The sequence below is a fragment of the Dryobates pubescens genome, chromosome Z (assembly GCF_014839835.1).
Source record: "Dryobates pubescens isolate bDryPub1 chromosome Z, bDryPub1.pri, whole genome shotgun sequence".
Taxonomy (NCBI): domain Eukaryota; kingdom Metazoa; phylum Chordata; class Aves; order Piciformes; family Picidae; genus Dryobates; species Dryobates pubescens.
The window spans coordinates 26,790,587-26,815,765 of NC_071657.1; the positions used below are offsets into that span (position 1 = coordinate 26,790,587).

At 41.1% G+C, this 25,179-nt stretch overlaps 1 protein-coding gene across 3 annotated transcripts; it reads right to left on the bottom strand.

Moving 5' to 3' along the window:
* Window positions 1-637: 637 nt before the first annotated feature.
* Window positions 638-20,686, bottom strand: UBQLN1 (ubiquilin 1). Of its 3 annotated transcripts, none has more exons than XM_009903147.2 (11): window positions 20,394-20,686; window positions 14,956-15,107; window positions 12,251-12,366; window positions 11,611-11,873; window positions 10,649-10,807; window positions 9,788-10,031; window positions 9,215-9,357; window positions 8,196-8,279; window positions 3,272-3,387; window positions 2,806-2,974; window positions 638-1,123 (listed from the first exon to the last, which is right to left on the bottom strand). In XM_009903147.2, exons 1-11 carry the CDS (start codon window positions 20,553-20,555, stop codon window positions 971-973), a joined length of 1,761 nt encoding a protein of 586 aa, XP_009901449.2. In that variant the 5' UTR covers window positions 20,556-20,686; the 3' UTR covers window positions 638-970. The 3 variants fall into 3 exon arrangements, with proteins under 3 accessions (XP_009901449.2, XP_054034108.1, XP_054034107.1); XM_054178133.1 differs by having other exon boundaries at window positions 638-1,145; XM_054178132.1 differs by having other exon boundaries at window positions 638-1,126; window positions 20,394-20,668.
* Between the last annotated feature and the right edge of the window lie 4,493 nt (window positions 20,687-25,179).

A 25,179-nucleotide genomic window follows, 5' to 3' on the forward strand; every position in this document is an offset into this window, starting at 1 on the left:
TAAAAATGCAAGATATACAGTATTTTTACATGGTGCCTAAATGTAATTAGAATATCACATGACCATGAATGAAAGTAATGTTTCCAATTACAAATCAGAATACATGTTAGAACCTCAATGGAACAAGCCCAAAAGTTTTAGAAGCAGTTCCAGAGCACAAGGCAGTGCCCTTTTAACCAGCATAATGATAAAAGTAGTTGACAGTTGATCTTTGTGAATATTGAGACAATGTAACAATGCAATTTTCTGTACAATTAGATGTAAAGAAATAATCAGAACAGCAATTCTAGTATATCTTAACTGAATTTGCTTAAGCATTTTTTGTAGAGATGGTTACTGAAGATGCTGACATACTCCACACCAAAACCAAGTTCTAACTTTTTCGATGTATTTTTAATCTCGTTCTATTGCAATGTGTGAATCGCTGGAAATGAGGTGTCTCCATTATATATATTTTGTTTATTCTTTACAAATTAAAGCAAAAACTGGTAGATTACTCAAGTGGTATAAATCTTACAGCATTTTGCTAGCAGAAAAAAAAACCATGCCAAAATCACAATAATAAGCAGTGTTGGTATTCACAAACTGTAGCTTCAATTAATTTGTTTCCATTTTAATTTGTATTTTTTTTTATATATATATATGTATTACTACCAAAAGCTAACATTTAAGTAATAAATGAATTGGACAGTTTTAGGTCAGACAAAACCTGCTCATCCAAACGTTTGGTTTTGTTTTATCCCCCAAAAATCACAAATAATGCAGAACAAAGGAAGTGTGATGCATGCAGAGTGAAAATGCATTGATTCCCACTGTTCAAAGAAAACTACTGCACTCCATCTTAGAACATGTCAGACCAATTTTAGTTATAACAAGACAATCGCAAGAGTCAGAATGAAATAAAGCAGGTGTTTTAAAGATTTAGGAGCTGTTATCAAAAATAAATTACATTTTTTCAAGTTAAACACTGCTATGAAGGCTGAGAGCCAAGCAGCCTTTCAATAGCTGCATTGATGTCTCCTCCTGTTGCTATTAGTGCTTGTAAGTTTGCTTCATGGTTCAGAAAGCCCATCGCACTCAGCTGCTCCAGTTGTTGCTGAAACTGAACTTCTGGATTTTGTAGCTGCTAAGAACAAGATCTCAAGCTATAAAAGCATAACACACATTAAGCGAAGTACAGGATTTAAACAGTTGGTTCTGCACCACTCTGTCTTTAATAATTCCTGACTACCTCTGTTTTCAGGAGCCTAGAACTATACTATGACATTGGTTACATTCACAGTTGAATTATTTTTTTAACAAGTCAGAGCAGCTTCAAATTTTAAGAGTAACTACGCTTACATGGCATTCTTCGATTGCAGGAAAAGCTGCTTGTTTGATTAAAAAAAGCATTACAATTCAATTGGGTAAATTTATGTCCCACAGAGTTTCTTAAAGATATGCATACAGGTGTTTGGTTTCTTTTAATGAAAGAGTTCACTTTACTAATGTGGCACAGCAAAGGATTATGATGTTGGCAATGGTGAACATTATAGGCTTTTTTCCCCTCGACATAAAAGTTACCTCCTCTTTAAGTGTTCCAAGTGTTTGTTGACTAAAATTACCAAAATTCTAATTGCTAAAAAGCTTCAGTCTAAGACAAACTGACAGCTGTGCTTACACAAACTCATGGCAAAATTTTGCCTAATTCCAGTGGTATGATCTTCAGTTCAGAGGCACTTTAGAATCAGAACAATTACAGAACAACAGTATTCTGGAGTAATACTGAGAAGTCTCTTTTTAACAAAAAAATAAAAAAAATCAGTGAGTTGATTTAGATACCAACACAAAACCTGTGCAGCAACTGCTCATCTTCCTTCTGTTCACATCAAGAAATTACTACTGGTATTTAAAACCCACGTATGCTTCCAAACTGATCCCATATAAAGATGGAATCTGAAGTTTAAGAACTGCTCCCCCTATCTGCTTCCTCCAAGCAAAACTAAACAGAACATTGACTCAGTGAAGTTTGATAGCTCAAATGAAAATGTATGAGAAAACAGCTTCCTGCAGGGACACCCACCAACACTATCTCATGGAGGGCGGGGGGAACACGCCCATCAGATCAGCATGCTGAACTACTTCACCCTGTGGGAACAGAGAGGGGAAAAAGCAGGACTGCTCCTTCCACAAGCAGTCTTCCATTTTAGTGGGTATGTGCCACAGTGTAAGAGTAGTGTTTCTCAAAGCAGTCTTGAGAGTTAACGGCATGTTTCCTTTAAAGTCTTGCTCATAGCCCTGGAACTACTGGCAAAGCTGCCATCTTTGCTTGACCTCTGGAGCACTATGGAAACCTTTAATCCCACTCTGTATGTCATCAATCCACTGCAGGATGCCAATGAAGCCATACCACAAATTCAGGCTCCAAATAACCAGAAAGGGACTATTCCAGATGCTTAGCAACAGTAGAGAGTAATAGCCAGCAATAAAGGTGTTCAATATGCTTAAGCTTTTCTCTTGCTTGAGCCCACCTTTCACTTGAACCTTATGACCTCAATTTGCCTCAATCTTTCCAATCATTTCAGAAATTCAAAGAGGTATGAAGATGAGTGTATAAACATCAACACTTCAGAGAACACTAAGTCAAATTAATGTTTTTCCAGCATTTACTTCCACAGCTACACACCACTTTTAAGCCTCCACTGCTCTCATTTGACCAGAAGCATCTAAGAAGCTCTCCTCTCAACCACTGGCCTCATTCCTAGTGCTTTACAGAGGAAAAAAGTAAGAATTTAAAACAAAATAGAATACAGTGGTGTACTTTACCGGAGCATTTGCACCAGCAAGCGCCTGCAGCATTTGCTGGACAAACTGCTGGTGACCAGATTCAGCAGTTCCTGATGCTGGACTTGTATTTTCACTGGGAACAGAACTAGGTACAGTGGACCCTGTAGGAGCTCCAGTGCTTCCCAATCCACCTAAACCAGGATTAAACCTGCATAAATGATAGAAAAAGAAAGTAGTACACCAGCTGAATAATAATTACTAGCTTGTCGTATTTATTTAGTTACTGAATAAAAATCCTGTCAAAGAGGGGATGACAATTTAAGCACTAACACAAAGACCAGAGTTACCACTACTTAGTAATGCATGGCAGGCAAAAGGTCACAGATTATAGTTAAACTTGTATAAAAATACAATAGTGGGAATTTGCTTTAATAAAAACTAGGTAAACTTCTACATGTGAAATAACACAGAAGCTCTTGTCTAAACTTGTAAGACCAGTTCTTACCCTGGTATTAGCCCTGGTGCTTCTGTTGCTAGTGTCTGCAAGCCCTGCTGAATCTGCAGCAAAGCCTGCATTGCTCTGGGGTTTGACATAGCTGATAACGTGTCAGGATTCTGCATCTAAGAAAGAGAGAAAACCTTAAATACATGCAAATGGTCAAAGTTTATTACTAGTTTATTGTTTTATAGCATCTGGCAGTTTCAGAACTTGTTTTTCAATTTCACATTTGAAAGCTTTCACTCTTTAAAGGTGGACAAATCCTCTAAATACACACAAGGAGATCTATTTTTTGTTATCTCTTCCAGTAGACAATCATCTTTGAAAGCCATAGGACTGCATCAGTCCAACATGATTCTAGAATTGGTGTCCTATATCATGTTACTGCTAAGCAACAATACTGAACACAATGCAACCTCATCACACAGTATTTCTTTTTCCTAGCTAAACTCAGATCACAACAGTTTGATCATCACCATTTGTGCATATCTTCATCTCTCTAATGCCCTCAATGCCTAAAATAATACAAGGACTGCAAAACATACTAGCAAGTAAATTGTCCAATATCCAAGGGCTTTTACCCTGCTGTAACTTTGTGCCAGTTTTCACTGGAGGAGAGAGAAGTTTCTTCACAGCAGCTGGTAAAGGCTGGAAACAGTGTTGAATATCTAGGGTATTTTGACTACATATAGAGATGTTTGAGTTGCTGTTAATCACAGCTTACCCAGCATCAGGGCTTTTTCTCTCCTCTCACAGCCCTGACAGTGAGCAGGCTGGGGCTGTACAAGAATCTGGGAGGGGACACAGCTGGGACGGCTGACCCCAACTCCCTATTCCATAGCATAAGACATCATGATCAGCATATAAAGCTGAGGAAAAAGAAAGAAGGAAGGGAGGGTTGTTCGGAGTAATGGCATTTGTCTTCCAAAGTAATCATTACAATCTGATGGAGCCCTGCTGTCTTAGAAATGGCTGAACACCTATCTACTGATAGGTGCATGAATTCTTTTTTGTTTTATTTGTATGTGGCTTTTGCTTTATCTACTAAGCTGGTTTTGTATCAACCTTTGAGTTCTCACTTTTCTCTGCCTACATCCCACAGCAAGGGCATGTCTCTGTGGTGCTCAGTCACTGGCTGGGATTAAACCATGACAGATACAAAACCAGAACTAACACTTTATGCTCACTTCTGCTTAGCAGTAACACATGTAAATTAAAAGTAATGTGTCTTAAACCACAACAGACACTGCCTTAGTAGCCTGACCTACCTCAAAGAGCAGACAGGCTTTTAAATCTTATTACTTGGCAAACAGACCAAATTCCCCTCTGCTGCAAAGACATTTTTGATTGACAGAAAAATCACAGATTAAGGTCAAGCTTTCTCTACTGCACAGAGAACTTAAGAATAAAGAACTGCTCTGGAATACGGACACGTAATGAAACTTAGAGAACAGCATGTTACTGATAAAAAAAAAAGATGATAAAGAGTTATCTTGATGAAAGCTAAAAGTCTAACAATAACTAAAAATACAGCTGCTAAAGTTTAATGAAGAAAATATTTTGGGTTATCCAAAGAAAGCTACTGCAACTATTTTAAGAAAATATAGAAATCATGACTTACTGTCTGACATTTGTTTTACAGAAATAGCAGCCCAACGATTCTCAGGGCAATTGGGTGACCTGGATCTTGTCTCTTATTAATTCCAGTTGTTAAGTAGCAGCAATTGCCCTCTATTGCAAAAGATGCCTCCCAATGCACAGAGCAATATTCCATGGTTTCTGTCACCCAGTCCCATAATATAGATGCCAGTAGATAAGGAAATAAAAGCTCTAATATTATTGACATTCTACGAATACCCGGACATTTCTCCACATTACATCACCTTCTAATGCTGCTAATCTGACCTAACGTAGGGAATATAACAAAACTAGTTGTGCAGATATACCCTAAGATGATACCCACAGAAGGGGATACCCAAGGGCAACAGAAGTGATACCTAATGTGTCTTCATTATTTACCATTTATTCAGATTTTGAAACATACATGTGGTACTAGCTTCTCTTATACTACTGAGTCATCATAAAGCAGTGGCATTATGAAACGTTACAGCCATTCACATGGCTGAAGCAATTTAAGCAGTTCTGAACACTGAACCTGCTATTGTAATTCAGTGTGTGTTAATTATTTTTCTCATAAAGCCATGTATCTGAAATCAGATCTTGGCAACACACATTTTCTTTGATTTGCAAGGACTGCCCAGTCAATGATGGAACTCATGCATCAGTTTAAGCTTTCACACCCATGAAAAAAAGTCTTGCTTGCTTCTATTTACAGAACATAGTACCACTACACACTGTGGCAGCTAGTAACAAGCAGATATATGGGCTGCAAGAAGGATGTTGTTAAGAGAGGAAGATGGTGGTACAGCAATCTTTAGAGGCAAAAACCTTCAAAACCCACTTCTGAATTAGCTAATGACCTGGGACATTGATGACATCCCACAAGATCTATTTCCCTGATGTTTAAGGTAGGTGTTCTCTTGCTGGGGCACAGTGGGAAAAAAAAATCATCCTAAGCAAAGAAGCAAGAGGAAATCTAAGTGGCTGTTCTAGTCACAGACAAAATCTCCCCTCACATGCCCTGCCCAGACTATTAGAGAAAGTAAACACAAAAAAAAGCCCTGGGTTTAGATAAGGAGTTTAATGAGATGATATGATGCACAATTACCACAGCCCATTTTGCAGAAAAGCACAGCAAAAGAAGCCGCAGCAGAAGCCAGACAGAAAATTACCCCCCAAGCCTGCAGCCAGATCAGAAGACCAACAGCCCAAAAACAGAAACAGCAAACAGAAACAGGAAGCCTCTCATGTTACAATCTGAACTACAAGGCCCACAATGCTCTGCTCCAGCCAGCACTCTAGTTTTAAAGCTGGCACGACATCAACATGCTGTTACACACAGATCAGTAGATTCCATTGGCTAAACCCATGACTTTTTCCACCCCTTACTCTGTACCATCTACATCATGCCCAGCAGCAATTAACATCACACATCATTCACTGCCCTTTCTCACTCAAAGTGACATTGCCTTGCAGTACACATCAGGTCTCTTACTGTAGACTCTCTGGAGCTCCATCCTGTTCCAGCATAGTCTGGATCAGTCCATGAGGAGGCCAAAAGGTGGGGCTATGTTTCCACACCAGGGTAGTCAATTCCATTGACTCTTTCCACCCCTCCTAGTGAAAACAAACTGTAGCCTGCATTCTGGTGCTCTGTTCCCACCACATAGCAGTTGGGATCCCCCCTGTCACACCAGAAATACGAATGGGTTCCACCCCTTCATAGTTTGATGGCATCAGAGTACACTGTGCACTTGTGCCTACTAAAGCTTTATAGTCTTTTGAGTTCAACTTGCCACCCTTCTGATCTGTACAGTCTAATAATCCCACTTGTTCCTCTCCTCCATTTGGTTGGAGGCAGGGCCCCCTCTAATTCAGGCTGGAATTACTTGCATCTTCTGAAGCTGCTTTGGAAGTCCCTTCAGGACTGCTCTTTTTGGGCGATTTTGCACTGGACACTAGGGTGCTTTTCTTCCAGAAAGAATTCCCTTGTAATTCAGACTTGCACAGCCACAACTGAAGTGGGTTTTACACCCCACTTCCTCATGTCCTCCCCATGGTCAAGTAAGTAAAAGCATAGGATACTCTGTGGTGTGTACCTCCCAGACTCTCTCTCTTGGATGAGGATGTGTCTGCTCCATACTCCTGCCAGAGTATGCTAGTCATTTCATCCACCATTCGTCCTTGTCTTTCAAGGGCACTGATAAAGACTGAGTGACCATCTCCAGCTCTTCCTCTTGTTCCCATGATGACCCTTACTCATCTTCTTGAGAGACAAGCTGCTTTCCTTGTATGTTTATTTTTTTTGCACAGGGGTGATTGATACCGAACAAGCTGGTTCTCAGGTGCAGCTGCCATGCTGGTTGCTCTGGCTTCCTTTGACCCTGAACACTTTGAGAAGGTCTCAATAGGCATGGGCCGGCCCCCAACACACTGCAGTGATCTCTGTTTCTCAGCAACTTCCGGGCTGACAACAGACTTTTTCCAAATATTTTACCAGTTTGTCAGGGGTGAAATTCCAAACCACCAGAGGTTACCACCATCCTAGGCAGGTGCCCATACTCTTGCACATATCCTGCCACTTGTAATTATCCATCCTCAAGACAGATCTCCATGTGGTACTCTCGGGAGAGACCTGTATTGCTCTGGACAAAACCTGCCCCAGCAGTAAACAGCACAGCAACAGCACATTTCTAAGCCATTCCCCTAAGGTGACACACACCACCAGAGACACCACACATGGGACCCCAGCACACAGGCACCAGCCGCCCTGGTAAGCAAATGCATTAACACAGTGAATATACCATGGGGGAAAACAAAGGATATGAAACTCTTAAAAAGCCTCAAGCCTTAACTGAATCCTCTTGTTATCTCACTTCTCGTTATCTCAACCTTTTCATCTCCTGCCAAAATCAACTGTCTTAGTTAAGACAGCTACTTTTCGAGCCTCACATCACGTGACCAGAGCCCCAAAACTGGAAGCAGCAAGTGGACACAGAAGGCCTGTGATGCTTTGCTCCAGACAGCATTTTCATTTTAAAGCTGGCATGACATTAGCATGGTATTGAATACACATCAGTAGACTCAATTGGCTAAAGCCATGACATGAAAATATCCACTAAAAGTCAGGTTTAACTTTTGAAAGTGATGGAGATATTACGGGAAAATTAGAGAGAACTTAACTTGGTGTCTAAAGCTAATGAGAATGTATTACAGAATCCAGCTTTTAGCCAAATCAAAGACGATAGTTTATTGAAACTATTCCTGATTAACTTGAAGACGTTTATTAACAGCTATTATCTCATCTTACTTGCTGAAGAAAAGTTGGAAGTTGTTGTCTCATTTGTTCCTGAAGTTGAGGATTTCCAGCAAATAAAGGATTATTCAACATCATCTATGGGACAAAAATATTTAACTTCAAAGATCAAGCAGTAAAAACCACAGGAGGTTTTAAGACAATTACTTACATGGTAATAGTCTGAAAACAACCTCACAGAATAATAATAATCATCACTACTTCTTTGGCCAAAACATGTTATGAACCACCAGCCTGAATACACTGCAGCTATTTTTTTTGTTTGTTGGGGTCCTTTGGTGCTTTTTTCTTGGGATAAGATGGAGGTGAAAAGGAAGAGTGTTGCTGTCTGTTTTGTGGTTTTTGTTGTTATTGGTTTGGTTGTGGGTTTTTTTTAAGTGAATTAACTGACAGATACTTGCCAAGACATCCTCACTTTTATTAGATCATTTCTGCTCAGCCTGCAATACAGATCTAAGTAATAGTTTCCCTGCAAACATCACCTGAAGTCAAAGACATTTTCCGAGAGAGTATTTAGTAAAGAATTTGTTTTTTTACTCATTTGAGTATTTGACTTTGGACATTATTGCTTTAAGTACAATTTGAAAGCACTTCTACAATACAAATACAGCATTTGCACTTTTCAGAGAGCATAGCTCACAAAAGAGAAATTAAAACCAGAGTAACTCCTAGATACAGCACCAACTAAGTGGGGGTATTTATTTACTAGTAGGTCTACCTTAGCTTACAAACAAAGCATTTGTTTTGCCTGTTTCTTATGCCAGATCACAATTTTAGGGCTGTACAGAACACACATGAACTTGCAATACCCATACTCATGAAGCCCAAGTACAAATTAAAGCAGTTCATTGCAACAAATAGTTTACTCTAAGTAGGCAGTAATTTGAGTGAGTTAAGCATTAACATTGAAAACTGGACCATTTACTACAGAAAATTGCTGAAACATTGGCAGAAGTAAAAACTGTATCATAGATTCTACTCAATACCCACAACACTAGACAAATTGCATTTACCTGTACAGCAAGATCAGGATTCTGGCTTAATGACTGCATCATGCTTCTCATATAGGGTGCAGACAACATATTCTGCATCAGTTGTGGATTTTCTGCTATCTGCTGAAGTAAGCTCTGCATTCCTGGTGTGTTGAACATACCAGCTTCAAGAAAAAAAAAAAGAAGTCTTTTTAGTAAACAACCTAACTTTCACTGGATGGATTAGACTAGCTGTAACTACTCAGTTTGAGTTTTAACACCTGAAATAGAACTATGTGGCTCATCCTACCCAGCTCTGTCTTCCCTGGAAGTTAAGACAGAGGCTATATTCAAAAAGTAGTACCCACTACATATCTGAAATACTAGTTGTTCTTGTATTTGCCTCCAAACAGGAAAAATACTGTAATTCATCTAGAGATTCCCCCCACTTTGTTACTTTAAGGCAATATAAGTACTATTACCACTCTCAACTTGCCATTTTCATTTGTCTGCTGCAGAGGACTTTGATACAAGTCATAAACCTCCTACTAATGAAAGAATACCTTCAAACTCCTAAGTATTTGCAAATATGTACAACTGCAACAATAAACACACCTGCTAGTCCAGGTCCCAAATTTGGTACAGTTGAGCTCTGTCCCGTACTGCCAGAGGTGCTGTTTCCAGCACCACTACTACCACCACTCTCACCACTGGAGCTAATATTTGTTGTGGATGTCTGTGAGCTGGACTGAGGAGCCCAGGGATTTGGTAGAGGATCTCTGTTCTCTGTACGAGATGGCTGACTGTCTCCTCCTGTTGATGCATTGCTTACTAAAGAAGCAAATGGGTTACCTCCAAACTACAGAGGAAAGAAAGCAAATATGTATCATCTAATAAAGCAAATTGATTTTGTGTCTGGCAGGTTACCTTTCCAAAATTACACACAAAGATAAATGTTGATGGCTCCTAATCAGTTATACTCACCATTCTACAGTAATTCACTGTAAAAATTCTGAAAAGATGCCAACACAGAGATACTAGCACCTCCAAAGAAAATTAAATCACATTCTTTTTAAAGCAGTATGCTACTATGTTAGTATTTTGACTGCATACTGATTTCCAGTTTCAAAGCTTTTTCTATTTCCCATCTTAGATTCTAAGTTAAACACATCAGTAAAAAAAATTTCCTGGACCTCAGAATTTTGAGGCAAAGAGTTACAAGAATTCAAATTTAAGTAATACAGGAAATCCTTCACACCACAATAACTTCTCAAACACACAAAGCAATCTATTTCTTCAAGCTTAGAAGGGCACAGAACTTTTAAAGATCTTTCCCCTCTAGAGTACAAGGCCCCAAAGTGACTTCAGATGTCAAGAAATGCTTTGTCAAGTATGCATTTGGAAAGTTTACATTACTTACATGTTTTTATTTTTTATGAATATTTACTTTCCATGACATTTGCTGTCTTTTCTTACCTGTTCCTGAGCTGCATTCAACATTGGCTCCTGAATATCTGTGTACATACGCCGCAAGGCATTGTATCCACCAGGTATACTTTCAAGGTTGCTCAATGCCCGGTCTTGGTTTCGCATCATTTCCTGCATCATCGCAGGGTTTCTAGCAAGTTCTAGTGTCTAGAGAAGTGGAATGTTTAATCTATATTAATAAGAAATCCATTCTAAAGTGAAAACATCAGCATTTGGTTATATCTCAGTCACCACCATGTAACTCACTTTGACATTGAAGTCAGATCAAAACATCAGTTTAGTGGGATTCAACTGAACTTAGCCAGCATTCTACAACCAATTGCCACTATGCTGGTTGGGTCAGGAAGTACTGGCTAAGCAGAAGAAAAAAAACCTTGAAAGAACTATTCCTTTCTCCAACTTTTAAACACAATATAGGCCTACCATTCCTGTCACTGTTGCAGCAGGCAGTCTGTCATAGGAACTTTTAAAACAAATACCTCAGTTTTTAAAAGTATCTATTTAGTTTTTGATACCTTCTGCCGCACAGCATATCCAATATACCACATACTTTTAAAAGCCCTCAGGAACACCCATAGTTAGATGAAATTAAAATATGTAGTATTTTTAAGAACTACTACATTTGGTCAAATCATTGTTGGCTAGACAACAGGAATATTCAAGTGCATACTGGGACATCCAACTGTAGGTTCGTAAGATGTGATTACACAGTGTTCCATGTCTTAGAAAATTATGCTTCATATTTTCTGAATGAACAGTCTATTTCAGACATCAATGACTAGAAATACAAACATCAGTTGCATACAGCAAACTTTTATGGATTTTTCTAATAAGCCTAAACACCTCAAAAACATTTAAGCACTCAACTAAGCATGTCTAGTTCTTATTCTGTTGTTCACAGTTACACTACAACTAAAAGTCATGAACTTAAGAGATATCCTTCTACATACCTGTCTCATTATATCTGGATTATTCAGCATGTGACTGATTTCTGGATTTCTCTGTATCAGTTGCTGCATTTGAGGATTAGCCATAATTAACTGCCTCATCAGGTCAGGATTTGAAAGCATACTCTGAACAAATGGATTTTCCATTATCTGAACCATCATTTCTGGGTTGGACATAAGTTGCCGTTGCATCTGACTTTGCAACTCTGAGAAGTTTGATGTACTTAAGCCCAGGCTATTCAGACCCGCCAAACCTCCAAGGCCACCTTTAAGAGGATGAAAAAAAATACAGTTGAACTTTCAACTTCTAGTATACTTCTAAACATATCTAGATTCCTCCCAGATACAAAATATTTCAACACATAATTCAAAATAATGAAAACTAATGGAAAGTGTAGCATTGTAAGGTTGTTTCAGTTATCCACAAGACATTCACTACTTTAAAAGACACATAACAAGTTCCTGTATTTCAGGTGCAGTTTGTTAGATTCTTAGTTACAATTCTAACCATACTTCTTATTTTCCACGTTTTTTGGACAGTGAGTTTGGTTGGGTTTTTTTTTCTCTTAAGCTCTTAGAAGAATAAAGCTTCAGGGACAATTATCTGAATCCAAGATACCAACCATGCTACAAATATTCTTACCCAAGCTAAAAGGGTTACTAGTTGTTGAAGATGCTGATGAGGCACTACTGCTTGATGTTGATGTGGTAGCAGTACTCCCAGTGCTGCTTGTTTGTTGAGCTGGGTGATCTTGTGATCTAAAAACATAGGTTCAAAACTTGCAAGTTTCACAATTTAATAACACAATTAAATACATTCTCAAGTAACAACATACTCTCAATTAACATTCTCAAGTACAACAATAAACCCCACCACAAAAAAACAAAACCAAAACACCACCAAAAAAAAAAAAAACACCACCAACAAAAAACCCCACAACAAAAACCAACCCCACCACAAAACACACAAAAACCCAACCAACCCACCACACTATTATCTCTGAATAGCTTCCCATAACAAGTCTGAGAAACCTGTTAACATCATTTTCCCAGAACACTTTTCTCAACCTATTCCTGGGTTGTCTGCCAGTGAATTCTTTCTTCCATACTTAACTTCAAGGACCCTTGCCTTATTCCACTTATACTACTAATTATATGTCTGAGGCTCAAAGAAATAAAACTTAGCAAGAATTAATGCTGGATTTATTTCATGCCATATTGTTAAGTGGGATGCATTACTGAATGTGAAATTCATTCAACATCTTAACTCCTTAGGGGATAAATATTAGAACCTCAATAACATTTAAGACTTCAAGAACAGGGTAAAAAACACAGTTAAACAAGGTTAAAACTAGCATAATTTAGTACGGGCACTAAAGGCTGCCCAAGTTAAACACCACATCATTCTACTGCAGAGGCATAAACATAGGTGCTGCCACACAGAAAACATCAAGGAACTGAGACTGTGTCAAGCTAACCTGGACTCTGCTCAAAAGTATGGTTCAATAATCACTCTCAAACACCTGTATTTGCAGAACAGCAGCATAAAATAAATAAAAACTACAAATTCAGATCTCACAGATTTGAGGGTTCAACAGCACATGAAATTTCATACCTCAGTTCAGAGTACCCTTCTGCTACAACAAAGCTGTTTCTCTAAAGCAGACTAGAAAAAAAAAACAAACCCAAAACAAACAACACAATGAAAAAACGCCAAACAAAAAGACACAAGCCTGAGGGATGCAAAAAGTGGTTGGGTGCAATCCAATCTTGATACTCTTCAACAAAAATCAGCACTTGCCAGAGCATACTGACAAGGTCTAAGTCTTGTCTTTCAGGTCAAGCATAAAATGCAGGTATTTTATTAAGACCAATTCAGAAAAATTATTTTCATTGCACTGGCAATTCTCTAGCATACTTTTAATTTTTTTTTAGTAAAGCTAGTGTAGGTAAAGAAATTAGTACCTTGTTTGAAGACAGAATAGAAAAACATGCAAGAAGCCTGAGGGTTTTCTTGTACTTCCTTGTCTGAGACATGGTTAAAGCACTCTGAAGACAATTCTTGTCAAATTACTCAAGAAAATGGGAGAGGAGTGAGGCACAGATTCCAATACTAACAGGACCAATGTAGGGACACTAAACACTTCCCAGAAGCCATAAATGTGGTATCGTACATGAGTGCTCCTTTGCTTACAGGGAAAGTGCAGGAAGACATGAGAAACTGCCACCAGTATTTTAGCATATATAGTTATTTTTGGTCCAACCATTACATCCTCTGAAGACTATGCAAGTCAAAACCATCTTGCTATCACTAGATTTAGGACTGCAGACAAAAAAAGCAGAAGTCATCACAACAGCAGAATACTAGTTTAGATACATGAAACAAAATCATGGCATTGGCTAAATCTTCATAGAAGACTGGGATGGCTATGAGGCCTAAATTTCAGGTTGGAGATGCAGGGAAGGAAGACTTCTGCCAGAGCAAAACCAAAAGCATTTTGACAGAGACACAACTCCAAGACAGAGATATAGTCCCATTGGGATGTCAGCATAGATTAAAGACATTGGTTTCAACAGGTGCCTATGCCTTTGACTTCGTGAGGCCAAGAAAGCCTATTTCTCCTAAGTTCCATGCTCCTTGATTATCTGTAAGTACCACAGAAGTAGATCCTCATCACAAACAGGAAAAACTTATGTAGAACAGGAGCAAGAATACTTTCAGTCTAAAACAATGAATATGTTATTGACTAAGTAAGCTAGATTCATTTGAGGAATTTATTACTCTACTTGCTGAAAAGATTTTCAGTTGAGCCTTTTCCATATGGGCACTTTACAGGAAGTAATGAGCAGAAGACATAGCTCAACTATGATGGAACTTTTAATTGCCACTTTAAAGGTGCCTCAGCAAAACAGGAAAGAAAAAAAAAGTGTCTTTCTGTTCAGCCATATAGATTCGTTCTACTAGAGTAATCTCTCAAAAATTTTGTTTGCTTATTTCACCAAAACAGTTAGTAAGGCTTCACCGCAGAACATAACTTCATGGATAGTAAACATCATTATGTAAGAACCATCGAGCCACAACACAGCCAGTACTCAGCACTAAAAAAGTGAGTGAAGTAACAGAAAGGCAAAAGACCTGAATTTAGAAACATAAATCCAACTAAAATACAAGGTAAACCAAAGGGGAAAGAAGTCCTCTAATTTCAGACTGTTGTTCTGTACCATGACTAGCGAGTTGACTAAAGCTGTTTACTCAAATCTAGGTCTGCCCCACAGAAAATTGTGAAGAATTTAGAGCACCTTTACTTCTTTAAGGTAAAGAGAAGATTTCTCATCAGTTAAGATTACCTGTTTTGTGTTTTGATAACCAGGTGAACAGTGAGTCCATCATGAATTCCATGCTGAGTCAAGGTATCTTGATCTTTCAAAATCTTTCCAGCAAATATCAACACAAGCTGATCAGTATGGGACTTGAAGCGCTTGGAGATTTCTTCCTTGAACTAAAAAAAAAAAAGCTAACATTGCAAATTTTTGTAATTGAATACTGAATTCTAATTTTTTAAAAATCATTTAAGGACAAACTGTTTTGTTCACATTCAATTTATTACTCCACTTACATCACACATTCTGTTTTACACAACTCAGTTATTACATATTCTCCACTTTTTTTTCTCTTCCACAGGATGACGGGAAATAGTTCTTTTTTGTACAATAAAATTCAGAAGAGTTTCACATCAAGATCACTAATTATATCACTAGTGATAACAAAAGTCTGATTTCATTTGAAGACTACTGTGGCTTGAATCCAGCACACATCCATGACAATAAATACAGACTAATATATATACTACTCATGTATACACATATGTACATGCTGTAAAGCATGCATACAATTACATACTACTAAGTATACACTTGATGAAAGACTAATGATGCAGTGTCAGAAGTACAATAAATCTTTCTGCATTTCTGCTGAAAATGATCAGAGAAGCATCCTCTCTTCTTAAGACCTATTTTGGGGGCCATCCGTGTGTCAAAACTAGCGTAACTTTCCACACAGGCAGAAGTTACCTCTCAGGAGGCTCTGCTATCTCATTCAATTTATGACATAGTCACATGAAATGTGGTCTCAGCCAACGACATGGTGAATAGCCACACTCTTCATCTGGCCAGAAAAATCACACCCCAAGTTGAACTAAACATGGACACTTACTGATACATCCTTGCCTTCCAAGCCAGGTTACGCCCAGTTCTGAGATTATTATTCTCTAGAAAAACACCCTCACTGAAAACAAAAATCCATGGGACTTAATAAGGAAGATAACCAAGAAAAACACTAATTACCTGATTATAAGAAAGCCAGATAAAATCTACTCAATAAGTCAATAGGCTACGGGTTTTTAAACTTATCCCAAGCAGTTAAGCAGCCTTTCAGAAGTTCACTCTATTTAACATGTTAAAATTAAGATGACCATACTACGTGTAAAAAGAGAGAAGAGCTAAAAAGTCTAAAGCTAAAAGGTCAGAGGTTGCCCTTGGATAAAAGTCTACCCAAACAGAATTAGTTTCAGCTCCTGGGGAAATGACTTTTAACTCAGCCTTTATACTAGCAATATTTAGACTGATATGTATTCCAGGAAATCACTCAAACTCTATTGCTTCCTGAAGTGGGTTACTTACCTCAATTATTCCTGACATCTTTATCTAGTGTCTTCTGAGGTTCCCAATGACTTTTCCCCCCACAAGAAACTTACTCCAGTGTTTCACTATCCTATTTCTTCATTGTCTAGCCCACAATGGACAACACAATCAGATTGTTGTTCTCTTAGAATAAAGGGTTGTGGTAAAACTAATCCCTCATTCAGGGCTGTTTTTAATCTAATCACCCCCACTACTCTTTGGATTTTCTAGTCCTCTGATGTCATTTTGTAAGCATAAGACTCAAAACTGGTTAAAATATTCCAGATCAGTACTTAGTGGAACAACAGGATAAACTCAACATCTTGCAAGGTATGTTCCTATTTACAAGAAAAAGTGAGAAATCCATGTGGGAAAGTATTTATGTAACAGTGCTCTGCAGAACTGCTAGGCCAGTTGCTTCCTATTCTGCATTCTTCTGGTTAATTAGTTCTTAGTAAGTATTCAAAGTGACAAAAAATCAGCTGAAATAATCAAAACTTGCTACAAAGCATATGAATAAAGGACTATGATAGTGTGCCAAATCAAAAAGTAGTATCATTTACCCATAGTGAGGACAGTAAGGTCAACAAATCCTTATCAGAATGGTGATGCTACAGCATAAGCAATATTCCTGAAATCATAGAATTCTCTTACTGGAAGGGACTCATCAGGATTGCTGAATTCAATGCCCTGCTTCTCACAAGACTACTTTAAACTAAATTAAATTACTAAGACAGTCATCCTGATACCCCTTCAACTATGACTGGCTTGGTGCTATGATCACTTCCCTGGTAAGCCCATTCTAGTGACCAAGTATCCTTTCAGTGAAGAACTCTTTCCCAATGTCCAGTCTGAACTTCTTCTGACACAGCTTTACTCCATTTCCTTGTGTCCTGCTGCTGGTACCAAATGGAAGAGATCAGCAGCTCCCCCTCTGTTGCCCTCCCATAAAGAAGTTGTAGACTGTAATAAGGTCAACCCTCGGCCTTCTCTTCTCCAAGCTGAACAAACCAAGTGAGCTCAGCCACTCCTTGTAAATCTTGCCCTTGAGGCCCTTTCACTGTCTTGGTTGTCCTCCTCTGGAAACACTCTAGTAGTCTGATGTACTTCCAACTACTTTATCTTAAACCAGCCACTGTCATACATTTCTAGAAGCTGCTATTACCCATAAGGTCAAGGAAACAAAGCATCATTTATAGAACATAACCAAACAGCATCTGATATTACTAGTACATAGGCATCAATGGCTATGCCCTTCCCTTTCCTTTTGTATGTAATGTTATAGATGATGCGCAAAACCCCCAAACAATATGACGGCAAGATGTGAATGAAACAGCCAATACACCAGCATCCCCAAAATAACCTCTACTCCAACATATGTACATAACCCAAAGGCACAATAGATCCCTTTCCATCCACAGTAATGAAACAGACAAGAGTACGAAGCCAAATTTGGCTGAGGTGTATTTACAGAAAAAGCCTGACTAAGATGCCGAAAGAAAGGCAGCTTCACCTGCATTCCACACAACCGTGGGACTTCTGAAACAAGCGTAAGCAAAATGAAACCCTCTGACACTTCACTCATGGAAGACTAACACAAAATAGTGGTTACCATGCAAGCTATTTTGCAAACTAGTTTGCTGATCAGTATTAACAGTCAAAGGCAACCAGTAACAGATTTGTTCTACACACTTGATTTTTGTTCACAGAATGTACAGAATTTACACTGGTGGACAGTAATGCTGAACAAGTTACAATGAACTCTTTGATGCTTCAGATGTCTCCATAACACAAACGCACCTGCTCTCTGTATGCGGACTTTCCCAAAACACACTGTTAAATCAACTCTGCTAAGCAAGGAGTTGCAAAGACTTTATTAACCTGAGCTCAGAAACTAAACCAAAATTAACAAATAAAATACAAAAGACAAATGTTTTACTGAGCTGAAGTGTCAGCACCAGGGTCACCCACCACGTACTCAAAGTCATTGCACAGAGCACAATCAGTATCCCACACCATCAAGAAAGTAAATATTTGGTCCTTGTCCTAATAGTGAGCCAAACTGTGATCAGCACAAATCAAACAGGTCCCACAGAAAAATACAGATGGATAGCTGTTGCAATCAGCTGACCTCCCAGAGTAGCTTTGTACTTGGAAGGTTGTTTTCAGTTCCACATACTACATGCCAGCTGTTCTAGTCGCACAAGGATCAATAACAAATCCTATGCTGCTGAAGTCTTCCAACATCAGGAAAAGTCCTCAGGACAGTTGCACACTTGACCTATTTTAGCAAAGCAACATGAAATAGACTCAAACTAATGGCAGACTGCTTTTCAGGGTGAATGCAATCCCTGGGTTAGATCCAGTATGTAAGCCTCTCTTTTGAAAACAAAACAACAACAACAAACAAGTAAGAACCACCCACAGAATGAAACAAAATGATCAAAAACTGCAGAGACTATTACAAAAACTGCACTGACGCTGCTCGCAGCAGTGTCAGGGAACAGAGAACTGAAAAGCACCCCTTTCAAAACGAGATTGCTGGGAAAGCAGTGGACAACATTAAAAAGCAAACACAGTCATTTTACCTTTGGGAGAAATTCCTAGATTAAGCTTGCAGATGGGGTAGCCGATAGTTTACAGTTATAATGCAAGGAGTGCCAAAGGATCAGTGAAGACAACAGAGTAATCTCACCCCTCTGGCAACTGGAGCAAGGACTTAATGAAACTTATGCCTGTGATACTTGTAAGCCAAATGCCAGTATCGACTTGAAAACAGACTCTAGGGTACAAAACTTAGAAAGAAATGCCAGCATTTTGTCTCCTTACAGCAACTAAGTGGAGCAAGAATCTGATGCTCTAGACAAGATGCTGGCACCACACTTTACACTTGAGTCCTTACTTCACTTCTAGTGCTCTGATAACCATGCAGTGTCTTTCAGCTCATCCATCAGGAAATTTTTCAAGTTCCTGTAGCTAGACAGCCATGGTATCACAAGTAACTTCTTTGGTTTTGTGAACTTAGTAGTTATTTAACACACACACATTAAAAAAAATAAATTAGAAAGCTGAACTGAGTTCTTGATTCAGAGAGACACTGGTGATAATTTCAGAGAAAGTCAATGGAAAACAAAGTGAACTCTGAATCTCCTTCAGGGAACTTCACTTTTTGGAGTATTTCAGCATAGTAATGTCTACACCCTTACCACACAGGAGACTTTGGAGAAATAAAGCCTCTGTCTTATACTTTGATTACACCTCTTCTATGATTTGTAGCTTTGTAATTCAAATAAATTAAATTCCAGTCAACACGGAAAACCTCAAAAAAAAAAAAAAAAAGTTGTAGGAACGTGTCGATGATTCAGTAGGTGTCACTGCTTCTCTTACACAGAAGGCAACATGGGACACAGCCTTTCACAAGAACGCAAAAAAAAGGGCCCTAATAATTCAGTTATCTGACTAATCACCTCACCAATAACTAAAATGTTTAAGTACAGCAGGTGTGCTATAGTCTATACTATACACACAGTCTAAAGATGCAACTTCCCTAAAATGAAGACGTCTTTTCATAACCTGCTGGTTTTTGAAGACAGTTTTAGATAATCATTGGCAATGCAGCTCTGTAACACTGGTGATTACATACATTTTCTACAGCCGCACTAAGCGAGCTAGCCAGCCTACTTGCAGGCTGAGTCAGCTCAACCGGACAAGTCACAGTTGGAAAACCTGCTACACTCACCTCTCAGGTCGGCTCTCAGCATTGCAATACGGAGGTGAGAAGTTGGGGAGAAGGAGACAAAGCAGGTTTGCTCACTACCCTCGCTGTCCTCAAATAGGAGCAGTTCTCTCCTGGGCCAGGATGGGCCCTGGTGCTCCCCCATCAGCGCCCAGCACAGTTCGAGCTAGCCGTAGCTGCTTTATCACCGGGAAGGGCCCTCGCACTGCAACGCTGAAGGTGGGAACTACGGGCCTGCACTCTCCTCCCGAGACGCGCTACAATCGGCCCCGGGCCCTACCCCCGACTCCGCTACTCCCGCTAGAACCCCTGCTGCCTGTTCCGGTATGTAGCCCGCCAACCCTCTCAAGCCAGCTCCCCTGCCCCTCACCTGCCGGATACTGCTGGTTTCAGACACGGCAAACTCCTCCTTCTCTTTAGGAGTCTTCACCGTGATTTTGATGATCCGTGGCTCGGTGGAGGCGGCGGCACTTTGGGTAGGGGAGTCGGGGGGGTTGCTACCCCCCGCGGGTCCTTCCGCGCTCTCCGACATAGTGGCAAGGGTAGGGTACAGTAGACCTGGCCAGCTGTGAGCCCCCTGCTCCCCACGGCCGCAGCCAGTCTCGCAGCGCAACACCAACGACACCCGCTCCCGCAGCAGCGGGCGGAAATAGCCGGGCTCTGGCGCGGCGCGCCCTGATGACGTTCCGCACTGGGGAAGTTGCTAGAAAGGGGCGCGGCTGGCCCGCGCCTGGGCGCCGCTGCCGCCAGCGCGCATGCGCGGCTCGCCCCGCCCCGCCGCTGCCGGAGTGGGTCCGCGGTGTGTGATCGGGGCGGTGCTCAGCTGTGGCTGATGGAGGTGGTGAAGTTTGTTGAGACGCCTTGAAGTAGTTTGGTATTTTTCCCATTGGCAGCTGATTTAAACCGATGCAAAGTCACCTAAAATTGGTTTGAAAGAAATAAGATGAAAATTAACTAGAAATGACCAGAGAGTGTTCCACATCAAAGGCAAACACTTGCTTAAGTCCATCTGAACCAAACAAACAATATTGGTAGAAAGTTTCTAATCATTTTGGATAAAAGCTAATGTTTAACCTGAAGTCAGTGGTGCAACTTTGAATTTAGACAAAGCCTTACACGTTCCAATGACAATAAAATACAATGCAAGACCTAAAAAGTTTTGCTGTATTATACACCTAGCGTTCCTTGCATTTCTGAATGTTAAAACAGCACAGACACCTCTGGTTTATTCTTGATGCACAAGGGGAAAGCACAGACTAAAAATTTCACATTAAAATTTTCACTGAAAAGGTTATCACCCATTCCTGGTTTGCCAGAACGAAGGATAAAAGACTCTTGCTTTAGGCACAGCTGAAAGGGGTAGATGGGAAAAACTGCATGCTGAAGTGTAACTGTGTACACGGCAATTGGCTTTTGCTGTCGATACAAGACTCACTGCAGATTATTCAGCCTTTGACACTGCAAACTGATGGGATTAAAAGTAACTGGTGTCTTTACAAAGGAAGCATTGTTGAGGGGGGTAGGAAGAGGAAGGGGGGAATGAGGCAGTTCCCCTTACCTATGTGCATAAACAACAAAGGGGCATCTGCAGGATACCCTTATCTTAAATTCAAGGAGTCTGTCAGGAGGATGACAAGACAGTAAACATAGCCTAAACTCTTGAACTTTCAGACCAGAGCACAAGCTTAATAGACTACTAAATATTGACTTCTCCAGACAGAGTTGTGAAGAGCCTAGTTTAAATGAACATACGATATATGTGGTAGGGGGGTTGCATGTGAAGGGGTACATGTAATAGGCAGTCCAGGAAAGACTGTAAATCTACCATAGCCAATAGGGAACAGGAGAGGGAAATTTGCGGCCAGGAATTTAGGATAAAAGGGGAGTTGCGACTCCCAGCAATTTGAGAGACCCCACCAGGAATTGTCCTATGGACTCTTCCTGTATTCAAATAAAGCTTTGCTAAACTCCCCTGTCTCCATTGTGAACAGGAACTTCTAAGTAGAGAGAATTTTTCCTTACAATACCACAGGGACAATGCCTTGTTAGATCTGAACAATAGGGTGACATCCTTATCAGCTCATCATTAATTCTAACATACAAAATGCTGTTGTCTCACTTTCAGTGAGTTTTCCTTTACTCGTTGGAAGACACTAAAGATCATCATGAAGTAGAGTTAGAGTGGAAGAGAGCCCTAACCTTCTAAATTGTGACTGCTCGTTCTTAGCTAGAATCACACACTATGAAGGCTGGGGGGAAAAAAAGAATAATTTCTTATTCTAATTAGTTAACAAGTAGAATAGAATAGAATAGAATAGAATAGAATAGAATAGAATAGAATAGAATAGAATAGAATAGGTTGGAAGAGACCTTTGAGATCATCCAACACTATCTAATCAACTAAACCATGGCACCACCAAGCACCCCATCCAGTCTCTTCCTAAACACCTCCAGTGATGGTGACTCCACCACCTCCCTGGGCAGCCCATTCCAATGGCCAATCACTCTTTTTATGAAGAACTTCTTCCTAACATTCAGCCTAAGCCTCCCCTGGCACAGCTTGAGACTGTGTCCTCTTGTTCTGGTGCTGGTTGCCTGGAAGAAGAGACCAACTTCCGCCTGTCTACAACCTCCCTTCAGGTAGTTGTAGGCAGCAAGAAGGTCTCCTCTGAGCCTCCTCTTCTCCAGGCTAAGCAACCCCAGCTCCCTCAGCCTCTTCTTATAGGGCTGTGCTCCAAACCCCTCACCAGCTTTGTTGCCCTTCTCTGGACACGTTCCAGCAACTCAACATCTTTCCTAAACTGAGTGGCCCAGAACTGGACACAAGACTCAAGGTGCGGCCTAACCAGTGCACAGTACAGGGGCAGAATGACCTCCCTGCTCCTGCTGGCCACACTGTTCCTGATACAGGCCAGGATGCCATTGGCTTTCTTGGCTGCCTGGTCAGCGGTAACCCGCCTCGGGAGCACACTGCTGCCAGGACCCCCCGGATAAGCCACTAACTGCCCCTTTTGAATCCGGCAGGACCCGCGGCTGGCTCGGCACTCGACTGAGACCGGCTCCTGCTGAATCTCCACGTGCTCGGGTTCGCCTCGGTCCCCTGCGTTGCCGCGGCAGTTTAAAAGCCGCGGGCACCGCGCGGCCGGTCCATTCCAGCCGCTCTCTTGCTCAGACGCGCACACCGCTGTGCTTTTTCTAAACCTTTGCCCAGCAGGTGCCGCGGGCAGGGCTGGCCATGGTGGTAACTCGCCGCAATAATGCCTTTAAGAAATCAGTCTCGACTCAGACTGAGAGGGAATATAAGAAGGTAGGTAAGTGTCATAAGCAAGAGGTAGGTGTCCAGGCATCTGGCTGCAGACAGTGCTGGAGCCTGGCGCTTGAGATGCAAGGTACTGGGGACAACTCCTGCATAACATGTGAGCAGATTGACTATTTACTTAACTTAGTGGCCAGCCTGAAGGACGAGGTTGCTAGACTTAGAGATGTAAGAGATTGTAGAAGGGTAACAGACCTGAGTAACCAGGCTCTGCAGGCCTCCCAGGCAGAGGCTGGTTATTCAAAAAGCAGAGGGGAATGGACACAAATTCCTCTCAAAAGACATAAAGTTAAACCTCCTTGTCTCCCATCACCTTCCCCACTGCCCTTGGAAAACAAGTACAGGGCATTGGAGGTCGAGGGTGAGGTGATTCTGATGGAGGACACACCATCTGGGGTTTTGCCTGAGGCCAAGCAGCCTGAGGCCAAGCAGCCTGAGGCCAAACAGCCTTCCCCTGGCATCAGGACCTGCTCCCTTAAAAAAAAGAGGAGGGTAATTGTCATTGGTGATTCTCTCCTGAGGGGAACAGAAGGCCCCATATGTCGGCCAGACCCTACACACAGGGAAGTCTGTTGCCTCCCGGGAGCTATGGTCAAGGATGTTACCAGAAGGATGCCCAGTTTGGTGCAGCCCTCTGACTACTAGCCATGACTAGTTATGCAGTTAGGGAATGATGATGTTGCAACCAGAACTTCCAGGGCTATCAAGAATGACTTCAGGGCCCTGGGGGATCTCATTGAGGGGTCAGGTGCTCAAATAATTTTCTCATCTATACCCTTAGTTACAGGAGGGAATACCATAAGGAACAGGACAGCAGCCATAGTCAACAAGTGGCTTAGAGGCTGGTGTAGTCAAAAGAATTTTGGGTTTTTCGATATTGAAAAACTTTCTAATGCACCAGGTCAGCTGGCAACAGATGGAGCACATCTGTCCCAGAGGAGAGGAAAGATCAGAGTGTATGAAAATGGCCTATCCCTCAAAGGGAAAAAGATTCTAGGAAGGCAATTGGCAGGTCTCATAGATAGGGCTTTAAACTAGATTCGAAGGGGGAAGGGGCTGAAACCAGTCCCCCCAGGCAGGAGTCTGGGGGTGATAAGCTTGAGCCAGAGGTGAAACCAGCAGCCCAGCTGCAGTGCATGTACACTAATGCACGAAGCATGGGTAACAAACAAGAGGAGCTGGAAGCCTTCCTGCAGCAGGAAAGTTATGATGTAGTTGCCATCACAGAGACGTGGTGGGACGACTCACATGACTGGAGCGCTGCAATTGATGGCTGCAGGCTTTTCAGAAAAGACAGGCAGGGAAGAAGGGGTGGAGGGGTGGCCCTGTACATCAGGGAGGCACTAGATGCCATTGAGATGGAGATCAGGGATCATCAGGTTGAGTGCCTATGGGTGAGAATTAGAGGGAAGGCTAACAGGGCTGACATCCTGGTTGGAGTCTGTTATAGACCACCCAACCAGGAAGAAAAAGTTGATGAAGCATTTTTTAGGCAACTTAAGGCTGTCTCAAGATCGCCTGACCTTGTTCTCATGGGCGACTTCAACCTGCCTGACATCTGCTGGGAACTCAACACAGCAGAGAGGAGACAGTCCAGGAGGTTCTTGGAATGCATGGAGGGCAGCTTCTTATCCCAGGTGCTGAGTGAGCCTACCAGGGGTAAGGTTATGCTTGACCTCCTCTTCACCAGCAGGGAAGGGCCGGTGGGTGATGTGGTGGTCGGAGGCTGTTTAGGGGCCAGTGACCATGAGATAATTGAATTTTCAGTATTTGGTCAAGCTAAGAGGGGCAGCAAGAAGACCTCCACTCTGGACTTCAGGAAGGCGGACTTCAGGTTGCT